We start from the raw sequence: 21,432 nt of genomic DNA on the forward strand, positions 1-21,432 counted from the left end.
ATATAGATTTGCGGTGGAATGCAGGAAACGTGTAAACTCGGGCCGATTGTAACTGCGTATTACCAAATATTTCATTTCAATTGAACCCATACTTCAAAAGATATAGGCATTTTAACGCGCCATCTTATATTTTGGCGGGAAATTCACCCGCAACCCAAGTGTTAGCTCCTAACCGCTCACCTGCCTGCCAGCCTGATTGCCCCTAACCACTCTGTCTGCTGGCCTGCTTGCCCCCAACTGCCCCCCCGCGCTGGCCCGCTCGCCCACAACTGACCCCCACTGACGGCCCGCTCGCCCACAACTGACCCCCACTGATGGCCCGCTCGTCCCCAACTGCCACCCACCACTGGCCTGATCACCCCCAACGCCCCCCACCGACCTGATCACCCACAACTGCCCTCCCCTCTTGCCCCTAACCACCTCTACCTTGGCCCCGCCACCATGGCTTTGTCCAGAAGAACGTCTGGAAGGTCTCCTGGAAGGACTCCCAGTCTAATTAGCATATTGCCCTTTTATTAGTATAGAGGCCTGGTGCAGAGGTGGGGGCCAGCTGGTTTTCCCTGATGGGTGTCCCAGATCAGGGTGGGGGTTCCCTTAGGGGGCGGGGCAGCCTGGGTGAGTGTCCTGTGGTGGTTTGAAGGCCGGCCACGCCCCCATTGGGGTGGGAGTCCTCACTGGGCATGGTGTCAGCCTGGGCAAGGGGCTGGGGCAGTTTGCAGGCCAGCCATGCGCCCATGGGGTGAGGGTCTTCACTTGGGTCGTGGCCAGCCTGGGTGAGGGGCTGATGGCTGTTTGCAGGCTGGCCACGTCCCCCAGCAGGGACCCTCACCCCATGGGGCGTGGCCAGCCTGGGTAGGGGGCTGAGGGCCGTTTTCAGGCCCCAGCAGCTGGCCTGGGCGACCCAAGCCTCCCGCGTGCTCAGGCCAGCTCCGTGGCCACCGCTCACAGGCCCCTCCTTCAGCAGCCAGCCAGGGCGGGAGGGAAGCTTGGCTTTCTCCTTCACCAGGGGCAACCCAAGCCTCCCACCCGCTCCCACTGGCTCCGTGGCCGCTGCCATCTTTGTCCCGCTAATTTGCATATTCCCTCCTGATTGGCTGTGTGGCGCCATGGGTGTATGGTCAATTTACATATTTGTCTATTATTAGTGTGGACTAGTAGCCTGGTGCACAAAATTCATGCACATTAAAAGGGAATTAATTAGAGAAAATATTTTAATATTGCTATTTGCCCTTTCTCTATAATAGAAGTGTCAGAGATGAAAGAAAATTAGCAAAATATATATGAAAATCTTCCTCCTGTCAGAGTATGGGGCACAACTCGGGATCCAGAGTCAAGTCCCGGCTCACCGCCATGTACCTCGAAATCACGCGAGAACCAGACCCAGCCAGCCCCACCCCCATCAAGCCCTGCTGGGTGGGGAGCACACCCTCAAGTCCCCCGGCCCGGCGCCAGGGCAGGGGGAGCAGCCTCAGTTCCCCCAGCCCGGCACCGGGGTGGGGGGCACGGCCTCAGGTCCCCCTTCTAGCTCCGCCTGGTGGGGGATGCAGCCTGAGGACCCCATCAAGCCCCGCCGGGCGGGGGGCACAGCCTTAGGTCCCCCACCCTGGCCTGGCGCCACACCCTTATCTATTAAGGGCAGCCTCAGGTCCCTGCTGATCGCTCATTACAGCTCGTTACAGGAACCCCGCCTCCACTGTGGGCGCAGCCATCTTGTGGCGGTGTGATGGAGTGAGGGTCAATTTGCATATTACCTGCTTATTATATTGGAGGATAAATATAGTAGAATCACAATCACACACATTTCACTTAAATACAAATCCTTAAGTGTCATCTAATCAATATTCCACTCAGTGTGTGTCACAGAAAACAGGTGAGAGACAGTTTGCTGTTGCCTCAAATGGCCTGTAGCACCTTCATTCCTGGTAACGTGAGCATTTCATGGTACTGAGTGGTATTTTAGTGTTCAAATATTCATGTTTTCACCCACACATACAACAGTGACCCCTGAACTTAAGCCACCTCACATGGTGTTCTGATGAAAAAGCACCATTTCAACAATTAGGAAAAAAAACCCTGGTTTTTAGAGATTGAATGTTTTACATGTTCTATCTCCCAAATCCACTGAAACACTCTACGTCCACTGTGGTGAATGAAGTAGCTGTTCTAAAATCTGAAATGTGGAATGAGGGTTTTTTTTCTCCCCTAAATAGATTTATTCAAATGACTAAGACTGTCTTTGCCAGTACTAAGACTATGAAGTACTATGAAACTCCATAAGGGGCTACAGAAACATAAAGCAGAAAATACCAGTTTCACAAAAGATATAACAGTATTTATTAACAGGTAATATTAAGGAAAACAAAAATTCCAGGTAAAATGCCGGTTTCTTAGTTTTGATAAATGTACCAAAGTAACATCAGATGATAACATCAGAGGAAACAAACTGGGTGAAAGTACAGGGGGACTCTGTACTATCTCTACAACTTGTCCATAAATCTAAACATTTTCCCAAATGCTTTTTAAAATTCCAGGTAAAGCCCAGTTAGAGTGTCATCCTAAAATGCTAAGATTGAGAGTTCCATCCTCAGTTACGGCACACACAAGAAACACCAATGAGTGCATACACAAGTGGAATAACAAATCTATGTTTCTCTCTCAAATCAATCAATCAATAAAATTCCAGGTAGGAAGTACAGCCTACACAAAAAACCATAATGAAGGTACGGTGTGATCCATTTGAGAACTACAAATAGCCATACTATGGCCAGAACACAATTTCCTATGAAGATATAGTAAGGGAACAAATGAGATTAGAGATGAAGGTAAGAATCAGGAATGAAGACCTTACTTGCATAATGCTAAGAAATGTGAATTTTGCCCTGGCCAGTTTTGCTCAGTGGTAAGAGTATTATTGGCCCTTAGACCTAAGAGTCACGGGTTCATTTTCTGGTCAAAAGCACATACCTCGTTGTACCTCAGTTGCAGGCTCGATCCCCAGCTCTGGTCAGGGCATGTGCACAAGGCAACCTATTCACGTGTCTCTCTCACATAGATGTTTCTGTTTCTCTTTCTCTCTCTCTCTCTCTCTCTCTCTCTGTCCCCCTCCCTCCTACTCTCTCTAAAGGGTGGGTGGGTAAAAAGAGATTAACCAAAGAACTTGTATACATATATGCATAACCCATGGACACAGACAATAGGGTGGTGGAGTCCTGGGAATAGAGGGTGTAGTGGACTATAAGGGGTAAATAGGAGATAAAAGGGGACCTATGTAATACTTTCAACAATAAAGATTTTTTTAAATAAAAAATAAAATAAATCCAATTGAAAAAATAGTAATAAAAGTCCATGGAAAAAATATCCTCAGAATTTTAAGAATGAACTTTAGGCCTAGCTGGTTTGGCTTGGTGCATAGAGCGTCGGACTGCAGACCGAAGGGTCCCAGGTTCGATTCTGGTCAGGGGCACGTGCCTGGGTTGTGGGCTCGGTCCCCAGTTGGGGGTGTGCAGGAGGCAGCCAATCATCATTGATGTTTCTATCTCTCTCTCCCTCTCCCTTCCTCTCTGAAATCAATGAAAATATATTTTTTTAAAAATGAAAAAAAAAAAAAATATCCTCAGGTGAGGATTTTTTTTAAAAAAAATGTGAATTTTAATTTGGAAAGAGTGAGCAGTTACCAATATTTCAAATAGTAGTGACTAACTATCACAGAAGATGAACTGGGGATAAAAGAGGACGGTAAGAAGTAGCAGTCAAATTCATAATGTACTGCAGGTCAAACTGACAGGATCTGCTACTACAGATAGGGGGAGTATACAGAAGTTTAGAAATAAGTCAAGAATAATGCAGGGCTCTTGAAACCAGAGTAACTGGATGGATGATCTTACTATTTACTGAATCTCAAGTAGAACCATTTTTGAAATGGAAAACCTCAAGATTTTGTACATGTTAATTAAGTTCAAAATGATCTATTAGACTGCAAGGTGAATATTCTATTCTGGAATCCAAGAAGGAAAGTTAGGGCTAGAGATACATATCTAAGAGTAACCAGGATATAAATAGTATTTATATTCTCACCAAGGGTGAGAGCTCTTAAAGAGTACTCTCCAACATTTAGAAGTCAGGTAGAGCAGAGGCCAGCAAAGCAGACTAAAGGGAGCAGCCACTGAGCTTGGAAGCATGGGTGAGGGGGGATTAAAAACAGGCAAGTGTGGTATCAAGGAGGCCTAGAGAAGAGTAAGTTAATAAAAATCCCACATGCAACATGCACATGGTAAACACAGCATAGACCTTTCTTCCTCTCAAGGAGCACTGAATTTCCTGATAAACCACATTTATCAGAGAAATGTTTCCTGGTAGCTACTATATCATAGGTGATATTTCTCTAATAAGGGAACTACCTCGTAGAACAGAGTTTCTTATGTGTGGGTGCACATCGGAACTACTGGAAAGATCTTTTTTAATAAAGCAATGCCTGGCAACATACCCCAGAGAATCACATTTAATTGGTCATGGGTGCAACTCAGGCACCAGGATCTGGATACCTCGTGGCACAGTTCATATAATAAAAGAAGAACCTCTCGATTCTTATGGCTTTCCAAATAATGAGATTCCTACCATTCTCCAACAGTGACCATTCTTTTTGGGGGGGCAGGAGAGGTCATTTTTTATTTTTTAGAAGCATGATCATTGCAGCTATATTATCCTTATTTATACTCATCTAGAGGCCCGATGCAAGAAATTCGTGCAAGGGGCTCGACCCTCGCAGCCCCGGCTTTTTCCAGAAGGTCATTCAGCCAGTCTAATTAGCATATTACTCTTTTATTATTATAGATAGATACCATCTTTGTATGAGTGGGAGCCTCTTAAAACTTGGCTGCCAAGGCTACACAACGTGAGAGCTTCAAATGCAGATACACAAAGACATACAAAAACGGCAAAGAATTAATGAAAGATAGCAAATTAGGGTATTTAAAGCTTTATATTATTACAGAGAAAGTATTGAAAAGCAAAAGATTCTCACTGCAATGTATGTGTTGTGTGTAAGGTGATGGATGCATTAAGTAAATGAAGGGAATCCTTTCACAATTATATATGCATATCAAGTCACAATGTACTTTTAGCTATCTTATTTTTATTTGTCAATTCTACTTCACTAAGATTGAAAAGTAAGAGATTTTAATATGAGCAGTATCACTACCATTATAGAGCAAATAATAAAGGTACTGAAGAAATTATTTCATCACTCATCACAGTGAATGATGTAATATTAGTATCACTCACTGTGTGCTGCAACAAATTACCAGAATGTGCTTGAATGCACCAACTATAAGCCACCTTAGAGTGAGTATATAATAGTTTAAGTCTGGTTTGAAAAAATTTCTTTTACTCTTCATCAACCTTTTAGGTTAGGTTCTTAGTTCCAAAATACCTAAAAAAATTGGCCAATTCAGACTTGAAAGAAAGGCTGTTTTTTAAACATTACTCTACCACAATGAGAAGTTACTCAACTGTCAATATTATGAAAGGAATCCATCATGTTGAGCTATAGAAGACTAGTTGCTGAGGAAAAGTTACAGTAAATAAATTAACCCAAGACAACTAAATAACTATAAATACTGTGTTCAAAGTAAACAGAAATATCAGAGTAGGGGGGAAAATGAGCTTACCTGAAACAGTTTCAAACATATACATACAAATTTATCCAGACAAACCACAGCCACATTGACAAGAAAGAAAAAGGAAATCAAAACAATCACTAAATATGCTGTATACAACTAATTTTTTTTCAGTTAAGTAAATATTTGTGAGCAATATTGGGTTTAAACAACTTAGCCATGATGAAGCGTAATATTAGCTGACTAACAAGAATCAAAATCACAATTACAAAAGAAAAGATCAAGAGAATAGTTTAAAGAATCCCAAAATCTGAGTATGGGAGGCAACCAATCGATGTGCCTCTTACAATGATGTTTCTCTCCCTCCCCAAACTCTTCCCTCCTTCCCTTCCACTCCCTCTAAAAACCAGTGGAAAAATATCCTCAGGTGAGGATTAAAAAAAAAAAACACATGCATTCAAGTCATTGATCTGTCCACTATTACATGCACTAACATGTTAAAACAAATGGTTCTTTTAAATTTAAGGGCAAAAGTATGCTCATTAAGAATCTTGTCAATTTACATTGAAATTTAAAAAATAAAACTCAGATACATTTACTTACCTTGAAAGGTTTGTCTCCACTGTGTGTCAGCATATGCCTCTGTAACCAACTCTGACTGGTTGACGGAGTGTTATATACTTTACAACCTTTCCATAAGCAAACAAATACCTGTTAAAAAAAGAGCAATAACTTTCAGTACTTATTTCAACAGTTTTATTCCTTCTAAGCTCAAATGAGCATGTTGTAAGCCTTCAATTGACAAAAAGAGCCAATCAAATGCTTAATGTTAAACTGAACTTCCAGTATGATAAGCTTGTAACCCTTCCTTCCCCCTTAAGGATGTTGTCCATTCCCTCAATAAGGAACTAATACACCAATGCCAAAGTACCATTCAAAAGGAAATATACAAATTAACAAAACATCCCTAGGACCTAGATGTATGAACCATTTTGTATTTACTATATGAGGAAACAGGCACGCATTAACTGTAATTATCAAGAAAACATAACCCTGGCCCATGTTTCTCAGTGGTTAGAGCGTCAGCCCACACACCAAAGGGTAGAGGGTTTGATTCCTGGTCAAGGGCAAGTACCTGGGTGCGGTAGGCAACCAATCAATGTCTCTCTCCCTCACATCAATGTTTTTCTCTCTCTGTGTCTCTCCCCGCTTTCCTTCGCTCCCACTCTAAAAATTAATGGAAAGAAATCCTGGGGTAAGCATTAACCTAAATAAGAAAACAGATATAAACAATGAAAAAAAAAAAAGAGTCAAATGTTCATTAGTGGATACTGATAGTTGCATCTTCAAAGAATGAGTAATACAACTATCAAATTACAACTAAATTTCTATTATCACATGCACACTACCTATTCTTACATTGTTATAGTCATTTAAAATATTTTTAGCCCTAGCGGATTTGGCTCAGTGGATAGAGCATCAGCCTGAGAACTGAACGGTCCCAGGTTCGATTCCAGTCAAGGGCACATGCCCCGGTTGTGGGCTCAATCCCCAGTAGGGGACTTGCAGGAGGCAGCTGATCCATGATTCTGATTCTCTCTCATCATGGATGTTTCTATCTCTCTCTCCCTCTTCCTTTCTCTCTGAAATCAATAAATATGTTTAAAAATAAAATAAATAAAATTTGAAAAAAATATATTTTTAATTATCTTAAATTGGAAGCAAAATCTAATGCAAAATGTCAAATTAACATAGTTCCAAAAGCAATGGGCATGAGCTACTCTATCATCATAGTAATTTACATTTTTGACTGGGTTTAGAAAATCAGTTTTCTAATTGATTATACTGCCATCAAACTGGATATTAAAACAGATCGCTAAAATCAGCAAAAAAATTATGAATCCCTCCCAGGCAGTGTGCCTCAGTGTAGTGCCTGAGCATAGACCCTGAACCCGGATGTCATGGTCGATTCCCTGTCAGGGCACAGGCCTAGGTTGCAGGCTCGATCCCCAGCAGGGGGTGTGCAGGTGGCAGCCAATTGATGGTTCTCTCTCATTGATGTTTCTATCTCTCTCTCCCTCTCCCTTCCTCTCTCTGAAATCAATTTTTTTTTAATTTTAAAAAAAGAAATACAAATCTACTGTAATCATCACCTTCAAAGTACCATTTCTTAAGCTCTGCTCTTTTCTGAGGTAAGAACAATTATAAATAGAGCCACACTTTGAAGACTATAATGTACTACACATAAACAGAAAAAAACACACAGAACGAAGGAAGCAATCATTAAAATAACAGATCAATTTTTACTCAAAACCAAAACCATTTTACATCAGATAGGTCTAACTAGGCAACATTGTTTGATGTGACTATTCAGAAAGTTATATCCTGATTCCACAAAAGATTTGTGAGTCTTTTTAAGAAGATATGTCATTAACATTTCTTCCTTCATACTTAAAATTTCTGACCTAGTACACATTTATAAAATGATTGCTAAAGTTCCCAAAATTAAAAGCTACCTTTTAAATGCATTCAGGAAAAAAGGGAAAAAATGTGAAGCTACACCTATGATGTTATGGAAACTAATTCAGTAATATTTGATAATCACATAAGATAATCAATGCTATCTATCAATTTCCTGACTGAAGACTTACTAGACTCTTAAAGTCTTAAATTTTGAATCCAGGTTATAAACAGGAATCAAAGCTTGGTTTAAAGTTTTCATAAATCATACCCAAAAATCAGAAATGCCTTAAAACAAGTATTTGGGTACAAAATTAATATAATTTATGTAACAACTTTTGTAACAGTGAAGAATTCTGCTGATATAACTCTTAAGTGACCCCTGTGCTGAATTACTCTCAAAAAATTTTTTTTCCAGAAAAATATTCAAACACTAACCTAATATTAACCAACCACTACATTTGAGAGAAACCACAAATCTCTAACTTCTAATTTTTTTCCCCTATGAATAAACATAAGTATGGAGGCAATGTAATTCCATCATATAATAGCCTTAATTGTGAGTAGGTATGGTCTAGACTAGAGATGGAATAATTTCTAGTAACACTATTAGGGCAACACCTTCAAATTCAAAGAAAAACCATAACCTTTAACCTAGTGAATATTTTAGGAAATGAAATTAAGTGTAAAGAGACCAAAGCTAACTATGTTTACCCATATTTGGATGAAATACTTGTGAAATATTTGAAAAATAATTAGGGGGCAAGAAGAAGGAAGCAATAAACTTGCACAAGGATAGTCTTGACATACACAATGGCACTAAAAATCCACATCAAGGATCCACAAAATTTTTAAAAGCTAAATTTCCTTTCCTAATTTATATTAGAAAATCCCTTGGATAAAAACAGGTAGTCCAAAATCTGACATAAGAATCTTTATTCAAACCTCAGTTCTTTTCTGATGCCAGTTTGTTAAAAATATTTTATACCCTGTTTTTAGAAACGTTCTCATTGCAAAAATTCTAAAAACCAAACACCATAGGAATTAAACCCAAATATGAAAGTTCAAAAATAAAACCTCTTAAGGTTCCTCTATCCTATCTTAAAATGAATTAAGACTTAGCCACATTAATTAGAACATTCGGCCCTAACCGGTTTGGCTCAGCGGATAGAGCGCCGGCCTGCGGACTCAAGGGTCCCAGGTTCGATTCCGGTCAAGGGCATGTACCTTGGTTGCGGGCACATACCCAGTAGGGAGTGTGCAGGAGGCAGCTGATCGATTCTCTCTCGTCGATGTTTCTAACTCTCTATCCCTCTCGCTTCCTCTCTGTAAAAAATCAATAAAATATATTTTAAAAAAAAAAAAAAAAAAAAAAAAAAAAAAAAAAAAAAAAAAAATTAGAACATTCGATGTATATCAGGTTGTATTATATGTAACAGAAATAGAAAGAACAAAAGCAAATGACTAAATTCTAGTAAGCTTTCACATTTCACAGCTATGTAATTTTGGAAGAAATCACTTATCTAAGTCTCTTATTTCCCTTTTCATCAAAAACACTATGAACACACATTTGATAACTCCAAAACACGGTAAAAATGTAAGATGATGTATATTCTCTAAGAAAGACGTTAACAGAAAAAATGTTTGTATTAGACATTGGAGATACCGTCTCAAAATAACCGCCACCAGATTTTTCTGCAACTGTGGATGAAAAAGAAAGGTACACGCGCACGGCCAGTGCTTCTCAATGGTCAGTGTCGACCTATGAACCAGGAAGTCACGGTTCGATTTCTGGTCAGGGCAATTGCCTGGGTTGCAGGCTCAATTCCCAGTGTGAGGGGTGTGTAGGAGGCAGCTGATCAATGATTCTCTTTCATCATTGATGTTTCTATCTATCTCTCATCTCCCTTCCTCTCTGAAATCAATAAAAATTTTTTTTAGCCCTAGCTGGTTTGGCTCAGTGGATAGAGCGTCAGTATCCGGCCTGAAGGGTCCCGGGTTCGATTCCAGCCAAGGGCACATGCCTGGATTGCAGGCTCCATCCCTAGTTGGGGAGGGGAAAGAGTGTGCAGAAGGCAGCCGATCAGTGATGCTCACATCATTGATGTTTCTATCTCCCTCTCCAAAATCAATAACAATGTATTTTAAATATATATATATATTTTAAATAAAATAGTAAAAAATAAAATCAGGAAGGGGTTAAATGGATGATTTTAGAGTTAAGGTCTAATATTTCTCAGGGAAAAATTCTTTCTTTTACAAAATGTGAACATACAAAAGAGAAGCATATTTTTTTATATCTATTTTGTCTCAAACCAGTTTGCTCTTTCAAGATCTGTCTAAAATGATAGCTATAATTTTGTATCATTAATTTTAGCCACAGTAAATGTATTAACATTTTCAATTTTCTGTTAAAGATATGTAATAAAACAGAGGACAAAAATGTTTAAAAACCTAAAATATTTTTCATGTATTGCAAAAGATATGACAAATCTCATGTTGTATTCAGGAGATATCAGATTGGCGATCAAAACACAAAGTGAGCCCTGGCTGGGTAGCTTAGCTGGTTGGAGTGTCGTCCCATATACCAAAAGGTTTCGGGTTCAATTCCTGGTCAGGGCACATACATGGATTGCAGGTTCGATCCCCAATTGGGGGGCAGCTGATCGATGTTTCCCTTTCACATGGATGTTTCTCTCTCTCCCTTCCTTTCCCTCTCCCCCCCCAAAAATCAATAAAAACATATTCTCAGGTGAGGATAAAAACAAAACAAACAAACAAAAAAACGCAAAGTGACCACCTAAAATTGATTTCACTTCCTAGCAGAAATCTGATGTAACCCTGAGAGTCTACAAATTTTATATAACATAAAGGTAACTGGCCTCATTCAAGTCTTTGAATAATATCCTACTGACCCCCCACTCCTAATCACCCTCTGGTCCTCTCCCCTCAAACACACCAAAGAACATTTACAAATGCAAACTTAATAAAAGGTGTAAAATAACTCCTGCATCAAGAAACATGAACATATTTCTTTCTAGCAACTGTATTTAAAGTAAGAAATAGTTAAAAGAGAAAGAACAGAAGACTAATGGATCTTTTTGGACCACTGAAATCCTACAAGATGAAGTTGCATACCTATCAAAACACTGGGGTTTGAAATTTGATTAGTAAAACAGCTCAGTCTAGTTTTGGAAATCCAGGCATACATGAAATTATGGACACAAGAACATAATTCTATTACATTTAACAAAAAAATTAATATTTTGTGCCTGTTTTTATATTTTAAATAGCAGAAAACCATTTCATGACTCTTTTTAAAAACGGTATATTTGTAATTTGCTATTTCAATGGTTAGTGTAACTTTTAATATAGAGTTAAGTATCCAACCACTTTGATACATGAAAAGGTCAGGAAAACTTAACTTCATCTGGCTTCAGACTATAAATATAAAGTCCAAGTGACACAGCAACATTGTTTAAAGGGGGAAAAGGAAGTTTTTAAGCTGTTACATGATGGTTTTGTTTTTTTCCAGAGTGAAGATCAAAGTGGGATGAGGAAAAAAAAAAGATTTAATGTAATATTTAAATCTTACTAACCTACTGCTCCAGTAAAATTATCTTTCAATAATTAAAAGCACAAAGTCCTCTAGAGTTACCAATTTTTTCCTCATTTGCTTCTATTCCATTATGATAGTATAATACATATGATAGAAAAAAGAAATTAAAAGATTAAAAAAAAACAATTATGTCATCAAAACCTGCTATTTTCCACTTACTATATGCAGAAAGTAGAACAGTAATTACCAGGGGCTAGGGGAAGGGAAGTCAAGGAAGTTATTATTTAATTGGTATAAACTTCAGTTTTGGATAATGAAAGGTTCTGGAGATGGACAGTGATTATTGTTGTTCAACAATGTAAATGTACTAATGCCACTGAAGTGTACACTTAAAATTATTTTTTTTCAAGTTCCAAATTTCAAAGAGTTCATTTAAACACACACACACACACATTCCAAACAACAGCTACTCTATTTTTTAAAATATATTTTTATTGATTTCAGAGAGGAAGGGAGAGGGAGAAATAGAAACATCAATGATGAGAGAAACATTGATCAGCTGCCTTCTGCATGCCCCTTACGGGAGATCAAGCCCGCAACCCGGGCACGTGTCCTTGACCAGAATCGAAGCAGGGACCCTTTAATCCATAGACTGGCACTCTATCCACTGAGCAAAACCAGCTAGAGCAACAGCTACTCTATCTTTAAGCATTAAACCAGATCAAGATTTCCAGGTTTTCAAATTCTCATTCACACTTTCATTCTAAAAGCATAGTCTGTATATACACCAATGACTGGTTTGTAGAAAAATTCGGATGTATTTTCTACATTTCTCCAATACATGTGTAGTTCAGCAATTAACGTCCTTCAAGAATGAGGATTCTTGCCAGACCAGCATCACTCAGTGATTGAGCAGTGACCTGTGAATCAGGAGGTGACCGTTTGATTCCCGGTCAGGGTACATGATTCCTGATCAATGTTTCTCTCGCATCACTGTTTCTATCTCTCTCTTACTCACTAAAATCAATTAAAAAAAAAAATAAATAAATAAGTATATATATATATATATATATTTTTTTTTTTTTAATTTTTTTTTTTAAATGAGATCTCCTTTCTGTGGTCAAAATAACATTTCTCTTGCCCTGGCCAGTTTTCTGTGGTTAGAGCATCCACATGCTGGATTCCCGTCAAGGGCACCTACCTCGGTTGCAGGTTAGCTCCACATCTCTGACCCTGGTCAGGGCTCATGCAAGAGGCAACCAATTGATGTCTGTCTGTCTCTCTCTCTCTCTCTCTCCCCCCGCCCCCCACCCCATCCCACTTTCTGAAAAAGAAAAAAAAAATTCTCAGGTGAGGATTAATACACACACACACACACACACACACACACACACACACACACACGTGCTAGAGGCCCGGTGCATGAAATTCATGCACTGGGGGGAGGGGGGGATCCCTCAGCCTGGCCTGTGCCCTCTTGCACTCCGGGAGCCCTTGGGGAATGTCTGACTGACGGCTTAGGCCCATTCCCCATGGGGAGCAGGCCTCAGCCAGCAGTCAGACATCCTTAGTGCTGCAGCAGAGGCGGGAGAGGCTCCTGCCACCACCACTGTGCTAGCCAGCCATGAGCCCGGCTTCTGGCTGAACAGCGATCCCCCTGTGGGAGCGCACTGACCAGCAGGGGGCAGCTCCTGCAATGAGAGTTTGCCCAGGTGGTCAGTGCATGTCCTAGCGACCAGTCATTCCGCCATTCTGTCGATTTGCATATTAGCCTTTTATTATATAGGATGTTTTATATATTTTACGCATATATATAATATACATATAATATAATATATATATATATATATTTTTTTTTTTTTACTCTAAAAATTAGCCAGAGGATCATTATTTGTAACAAAGTAATTTTATGAATAAGGATTCAAGAAATGACATAGGGGTTTTCATTTCAACAAATTTATACTTATTACAGAAATTAACAAGATTTCATGTCTAGCTCTATATCATCAATAAGGTACATGTATCCCTAGCTGGTTTGGCTCAGTGGATAAAGCATCAGCCTGCAGACTGGAGGGTCCCAGGTTTGATTCCCACTAAGGGCACATGTCCCGGTTGTGGGCTCAATCCCCAGGAGAGGGTGTGCAGGAGGCAGCCAATCAATGATTCTCTCTCATCATACGAGTTTCTATCTCTCTCTCCCTCTCCCTTTCTGAAATTAATAAATATATATATATTAAAAAATAAATAAGGTGCATGTAGTTGCAGTGACTACATGATACATTCAATCTATAAGTCACATTTTTTCTACAAATCTGTAAAGAGCTGAAAACATTCTCGTAAGGCTGTGTGCCAACTCAACTTGTAAAATCCAAGACTTAGAAATGTGAAATTCTTCCACATTTACTAAGAGAAACCCAGGGATCTTCTACATAGCTTGGAATCCTTTACATAGCTGCTAAGTCAAGTTACTAAAAAGCATCATGCCATGGCTCAAAAGACTACTGTAGTGATATATACCAAGTGACATCAAGCATTGACTCGAAAAAGGCAACTCAGTAAAGACTAGGAAATCAACTTGGTTAAGAAAATTCTCAGCCCGGCCAGTGATTGAGTGTCAACCTATGAACCAGATCATGATTTGATTCCTGGTCAGGGCACATGCCCGGGTTGTGCGCTCAATCCCAAGTTTAGGCTTGCAATAGGAAGCCGATCAAAGATTCTCTCTCATCACTGATGTTTCTTTCTCTCTCTCTCTCTCTCTCTCTCTCCCCCTCTCCCTTCTTTCCTGAAATCAATAAAAATATATTTTTTTTAAAAAAAAGAAAAATTCTCACCAAAAACCTGATTGGGGAGGGGCAGGTATGGTGGGGAGAAACATATTACCAAAGTTGCCTAACCACTGAGATGGTTAAACAGTGAAAAACCATAGGATGAACAGTTTATTAATACACCATCTGGTACCTACCCAGACACCATATATATTAAATCTAATAATAAGACAAATGTTTACTTATCAAGCTTGAGTATTTAAAAGACTGCTAACACATTACAACATATGGTGACAACGGCAAATACTTTTTAAAGAAGTTTTTAAATGTAATACCACAGGTAAATATGTTAGGGGTGCTTATATGATTATATTGTTTTTTGGTTAAAGATCAATAATAGAACTTTGGAAACAGCTGCATACTCATTAAACCCTAATGATTTTAACCGTTTTAGTATAAGTATATCTCAACAGTGATGGCAGGGTGATGGAAAATGTGTGGCCTAATAAACTATCAGTATTTACAATGTAACATTAATTCCTAGAAAATGTACTAAACATGGTAATTATTCAAGACAAACCTAGATAAAGCTGAAAATAATATAAATAGTAGAAATAATATTATAAAGATTTTGTTCCATTCCACTTTGACTCACCTAATTAGCTCAGCTCTTTATTTACTATCCAATAAAACTATCAGAACTGCCCTACCCGGTTTGGCTCAGTGGATAGAGCGTCGGCCTGCGAACTGAAAGGTCCCAGGTTCAATTCAGGTCAAGGGTACATGCCTGGACTGTGGGCTCGATCCCCAGGGGGGACCTGCAAAAGGCAGCCGATCCATGATTCTCTCTCATCATGGATGTTTCTATCTCTCTCTCCCTCATCCTTCCTCTCTGAAATCAATACAGATAAATTAAAAAAAAAAAAAGAACTGACACAATGTATAAATGTATTCCTGAAAGAATATAAGTCAATACTGACTAATCAGAACTTTTTATCTAAATCAGCTCTGATAAGACCTGGGAAAAGATGATCAGTTTTCATTTGCAAATAGTAAATGCAGATTTTCATTTAATAGGATTGTATACACTAATCCTGATACCAATGATCTCTCCAGTTAATTTCAGCATCAGGGATAATTTAGAACCACCCTAACAGAAATCATAAAGTGTCAAATCCTAAATGTCCTCAACTGAAAACATCAGAACTTTGGAATACACAGTATTCATTTATAATATTCCGACTATACTTTAGAAAGTCTAATAAACCTAAGAGCAAATTAAAGACCACATCATATGTTCTATTTAATTTGATTGCATCAAGTGGAAATTTGCAAACATTTGAAAAAATAAAGCCTGTATAAAAACAATCCCAAATTACTTGGACGGGGAAAAAAGCCTATCAATTATAAATTAATAAAACTAATTAACACAGGGAGTAAAAAAAAGAAATGACAAAACAAACCCCTCCTCGCTGACCATCTACATGTATGGAACGGATGTGATCTGCCAGATCTGGACTAGAGTTGAAGCAAGCCTGGCACTGGTCCCAACAACAATTATAGGCAATATTTTTGCTTGAAGAAGTAGTGCTTCCTTGTCCATTCATCATTGCTGGAGTTGAACGCCCACTGGAAATTGTGCTGTCTACATCCATTATAGTACTGCTTATGCTACAAAAGAAGAAAAAAGGCTGTGTTATTCCTATTCACTAACATGAATATGATCTTATAAATATTTAATTAAGGTTACCATTTGATATTCTGCCCCATACAAAGCATACTACCCGTATTTTCCATTAGAAAGTAACAAATAATTTCCTTGAGATTATATAGTTGGCAATAAAGTACAAATCAAAGTGCAAAAAAAAAAAAAAAATGCTAGTACCTCAAAACCAGATATGCATGGGGTAATTTAAATAACTTTTGGCAGTCATGAACTCCCCAATACTATACACTACAAAAAACAAACCAAACACACACAAACATACATATGCACACAGGTCACCACTTTTCATCTCTTCCATAGTTCTAAGCAAAATGGAGGAATAGTTTCCAGATACACGTATATCAGAATCAAAAGATAATATTTACAATTTTGCAAATCACAAGATGACCCGACATCCTTGTATCTTTATTAATCTAAGAATATAACTGCCATCACATCCTACCTCTTTCCATCTCAAATAGGTTGGGAAATTTGGCTGCATTTTCCCTTCTAAATAAAAAAGCAGAAGAGAGAAAACTGGGTGCAATAAATTTCTCTGATTTTACCCAAAGTCCAAATAAAATGTCTTTTAATCTAATCTATCTAAAAAAAATTGAAAATGCCCATCAATCCCCTTTACTTTTTATTTACTAAACAAAGTATGACATGTTAGTAACCTTTTTATTTACCAAAAATTCTATTAGTAATAAACGTTATTGAGTAATTTTAAGTACTTAAAATTTCACATCTTAAGAAATGTAACACAATTTCTCCTTCATTTAAAAACAAATCACTTTTTAAAAAAAATATCTTCCCAAAGGAAAAACTACATGAAAGTAGCTTCAATTACAGAACAGTCAACAGAAAGAATATTTTCAGACTAAACCCATCAAAAGCTATCTATAGCAGTTTGCAATTTAGTACCAGTAAATTATAAAAATTGTATTATATTAATGGGTTTACTTCCCTACTCCAAGTTTTTATTACAGACAATTTCAGACACAAAAAAATGTATCTCAGTCTGATACTGGCTATATGTAATTTGTTTTTCTCAATCATCTGCAAGTTGCAAACATACTTCAATCACAATTATTTCAGCACACGTTCTTCTAAAATTAAAAACATTCACTAATACCATTTCAACCTTATTTGCTCACACCTAAGAATTAAACTGAATTTGAACCTATTTAGTAAGCTTAATGATTTGTGTCTAACAACAAATGCACCCCAAGAACTAGCAAAGATATTCTTGCACGATGCTTCAGTTACAAAAATAGTCTTATCCTGGCCAGTGTGGCTCAGTGGTTGTGCATCGACCATGATCAGGGTTCAATTCCCAGTCAGGGCACATGCCTGGGTTGTGGGCTCAATCTCCAGTAGGAGCGTGCAGGAGGCAGCCAATCAATAATTCTCTCTCACATTGATGTTTCTATCTCTCTCCCCCTTCCTCTCTGAAATCAATAAAAATGTATTTTTTAAAAAAATACTCCTTCCTTTTCCACCAAGTATCTGTATGAGGCCAGATTTTCATCACATAGTTCAACCAAACTAATTCATTGCAGGAGACACGGATGAGAACTAGCTGTTAAGCCAGACACTAAAGACATTAAAAATAAAACAATGTCACTTCTATTTCTTTAACTGGAGAAGTTATTTTACATTTTATAAAAATACTCTTTAGCCAAAACCGGTTTGGCTCAGTGGATAGAGCGTCGGCCTGCGGACTGAAAGGTCCCAGGTTCGATTCCGGTCAAGGGCATGTACCTGGGTTGCGGGCACATCCCCAGTAGGAGATGTGCAGGAGGCAGCTGATCGATGTTTCTCTCTCATTGATGTTTCTAACTCTCTATCTCTCTCCCTTCCTCTCTGTAAAAAATCAATTAAAAAAATATATTAAAAAAAAAAATACTCTTTAGGCTCTGGCTGGTGTGGTTCAGTGAATGGAGCATTGGCCTCAGCACCCAAGGGTGGAGGATTCCATTCCCAGTCAAGAGCATGTACCAGGGTTGCAGGTTAGATCCCTGGTCCGCTTGGGGTACATGGAGGAGACAATCAATCAATGTGTCTCTCTCACATCAATGTTTCTCTCTCCCCTAACCCTTTCTTTCCATTCTCTCTAAAAATCAATGGAAAAAATGTCCTTGGCTGAGGATTAACAAAAAAATTAAACAAAAGCTCTGGAATCTTCAGTAACTTTTTAAACGTTTTTACTGATATATAATTCATATTTCTCAATATTTAAGAAAGCAAGAGTTCTTAAGAGCAAATGTTTGAGAAACACTGACCTAGAGTATATATCAGGAGTAGGGAATGTCCAGCCCAAGGGTCTTATAATCAATTGATCTAGCCCTGCCAAAAATATAGCAGGCTAATTTTTTAAGTTGATAATTTTGTATGGTCCTCGAATGATGTTATAAACATCCAAAGGACCCTTGGCAGAAAAAAGGTTACCTACCCCTGGTATATAGGGAGGAAAGCTTAAATGTCTCTGGAATGGAAAGAGTATGTTTGTGACCTGGAATATTTTTATTTTATTCTGAGGTTAACTGTTGAATTTAAAATTCATCCTGAGGTCACATGGATAGGGACAGCTTTATTTGCAGTCTTCTTTTCAGCTATCTGTGAGGAAATTCATTTGTGTTGTGGATTTTTTCTGGCCAACTTTGGGTCCTTCTCTTTTTCCTCCTGCTCTGAAATGATTTCTAAGCTACTAAAATGTCTAATTTTAAAGAAGAGTTGAGAACAGGGACCTGAAGAGGATATGTGTGCATAATTTGAAATCAAATATAATTTACTCTTGTCACACAAAAAAATCCTATCTAATAAAAGAGAAACATGGTAATTAGCCGTACCTCCGCTACCCTTCCCATTGGCTAATCAGCATATCCTTATGCAAATTAACTGCCAGCCAAGATGGCGGCAGGCCGGCAGGCCGGCAGGCAGCTGACGCGAACAGGGAGGCTTGCTTGCTCCAGTGACGGAGGAAGCCAGGTTCCCCACCTGCTGCTGCCCGCCTCTGAGCTTGCAGTTTGAAACATTGTTACAAATATAGAAGCTAAAAACCCCATAAACCTGCTTTAGTCAGCCGGGCTTCAGCCAGCAGGATCGCAACATTGTTTCAAATACAGAAGGTAAACAAAGGCCAGAAACCTGCTTTCAGCAGCGGAGGCCTCATTGCTGGAGCCGAGCCTCAGAGCTAAAGCTGGCCCAGAATAAAAAAAAAGAAAAAAAAGGAGCGGTTGGGAGCTTCAGTCACCCACCAGCCTGAAAACGGCCCTCAGCCCCTCACCCAGACTGGCCAGGCACCCCAGTGGGGACCCCCACCCTGAAGGGGGTGTGACCAGATGCAAACAGCCATCATCCCCTCATCCAGGCTGGCCAGGCATCCAGTGGGGACCCCCACCATGATCCAGGACACCCTTCAGGGCAAACCAGCCGGCCCCCACCCGTGCACCAGGCCTCTATCCTATATAGTAAAAGGGTAATATGCCTCCCAGCACCGGGATCAGCGGAGCCGCGAGGCCTCCTGGCCCCTGGAGCAGCGTGACAGGGGGCAGTGCCCAAACCCCCTTATCACCCTGCGGCTCTGTGTGTGACAGGGGGCGGGGCCACAACCTCCCTATCCGCCCTGCTCTGTTCGTGACAGGGGAAGGCGCCCCAACCCCCTGATCAGCCCTGCTCTGTGCCTGATAGGGAGTGCCCAGTAGGGAGTGCAGGAGGCAGTCAATTGATGTCTCTCACATCTTGTTTCTCTCTTTCTCCCCCCACCCTTCCTTCCTCTCTCCCTCAAATTAATAAAAACATTTAAATAAATAAATACTAGTAAAATACTATATTAATGTCTTTTGTATTGGGTTCCATATAAATATTCATTTGGATAAAAGTTTCCTCCACTACTCAAAGTCTGTAAATTTTTTTAGTTTACTTTCTCAACCATAGACCTCGAAATTGTCAAGTTACTAATTATGAAATGGATAGTACTTTCACCCCAAAAAGTTAGAAACCACTGAGCTATCTTATATACAGAGTGACAGAAAGGATAAAATGTACCATAAACAAGGAATGTAGTAGGAAAACAGAACGAGCAAGGCATCTAACCACTTTTCTTCAGCATCTGGAAGTTAAAGAACGAGGTTCCACCAAAGAACCTCCCTAATCTCTCATGGACCAGGCTGTTTTATTTTTGTTCTATCAATAAAAAACATAATCATTAGGAAGTCTTCAGTCCTAATTTTTATCTTAGTTATTCTAAAACAAATATTCTGTAAGTCTAATGTTTTAAGACTGGAACATGGTCTTCCATACAGAATGAAGAAAAGTGGTATGAAAAAAAGGGACAGTAATTCCACTGGTCTAAGGAATATTTAACAGAGTCAGAGCAAGTATTATAAACTTACTTTATCTTTGTAATTGGTAACATGCTTTGGATAGAAATATACTATATATAGTTTTCAAATTACTTATCAAATTGTTGGTAAACAAAACCACACACAGGTGTGCTAATCTAATCATATAGCAGAGTAAGCTAGCAGGCAATGTTTCATCTATCAAAAAAAATTTTGCCACTCACTACTCAGAAGATTACTCTGTCTCTCCCACACTTATAATCAAAATTATTAAAGGTTAAAATTCAAAACAGTGCAAAGCATTTAAGAGGATTTTATGTTTTTGAAAAGTCTGAAGTTGTATATCAGATATTATACAACTTTAAGAGTGAAAACACTTTGAGTTATTCATCCCATTCCTCACCCCCATTTGTTGGGATGAACAATTACTTTGTGCCATGCTCCTTATTCTAGGCATTGACAAAGGGATTAGAAGCTAAAACTGAACCATTAAAAAAAACAGGCACTTCAAGAAAACTATAAACTGCCTGCCTGTTACATTTTGACTCCCTCTTAAGGAAAAAGAGAGATTATGTAATTCACTACACTACATCAAAATGTATATCACAAATAATAAGACACTATTTAAATCTGACTTCCCATTCTTTATCATAACAGCTTACAATTTCCTGTATATCCTGCTTTTGTTCTATGCTGTGTTGTCAGACTGAAATATGGCTTACACCAATATTCATCCTCCCACATGCTCTTCTTACAACATGGCATCAGAGGTGTGGGGGAAGGGGAGGGGCGGCTGGCGTGGCTCAGTGGTTGAGCGTTGACCTATGAACCAGGAGGTCACGATTCAATTCCGGTCAAGAGCACATGCCTGGGTTGCGGGCTCGATCCCCAGTGTGGGGCGTGCAGGAGGCAGCCAATCAATGATTCTCTCTCATCATTGATGTGTCTGTCTCTCCCTCCCTCTCTGAAATCAATAAAA

At 39.1% G+C, this 21,432-nt stretch overlaps 1 protein-coding gene across 1 annotated transcript in view; it reads right to left on the bottom strand.

The window, feature by feature from the left end:
* AEBP2 (AE binding protein 2) overlaps window positions 1-21,432 on the bottom strand; it is a 58,188-nt gene that overhangs the window by 21,813 nt on the left and 14,943 nt on the right. The window contains exons 2-3 of the mRNA XM_070410609.1: window positions 15,866-16,073; window positions 6,219-6,326 (exon numbers count right to left, since the gene is read on the bottom strand). Coding sequence (XP_070266710.1) covers window positions 6,219-6,326; window positions 15,866-16,073 — 316 coding nt within the window. The remainder of the gene's footprint in view (window positions 1-6,218; window positions 6,327-15,865; window positions 16,074-21,432) is intronic.

This window comes from Myotis yumanensis, unplaced genomic scaffold, assembly GCF_028538775.1.
Source record: "Myotis yumanensis isolate MYYU_CA2020_CCGP unplaced genomic scaffold, mMyoYum1.0.hap1 SCAF_3, whole genome shotgun sequence".
NCBI lineage: Eukaryota > Metazoa > Chordata > Mammalia > Chiroptera > Vespertilionidae > Myotis > Myotis yumanensis.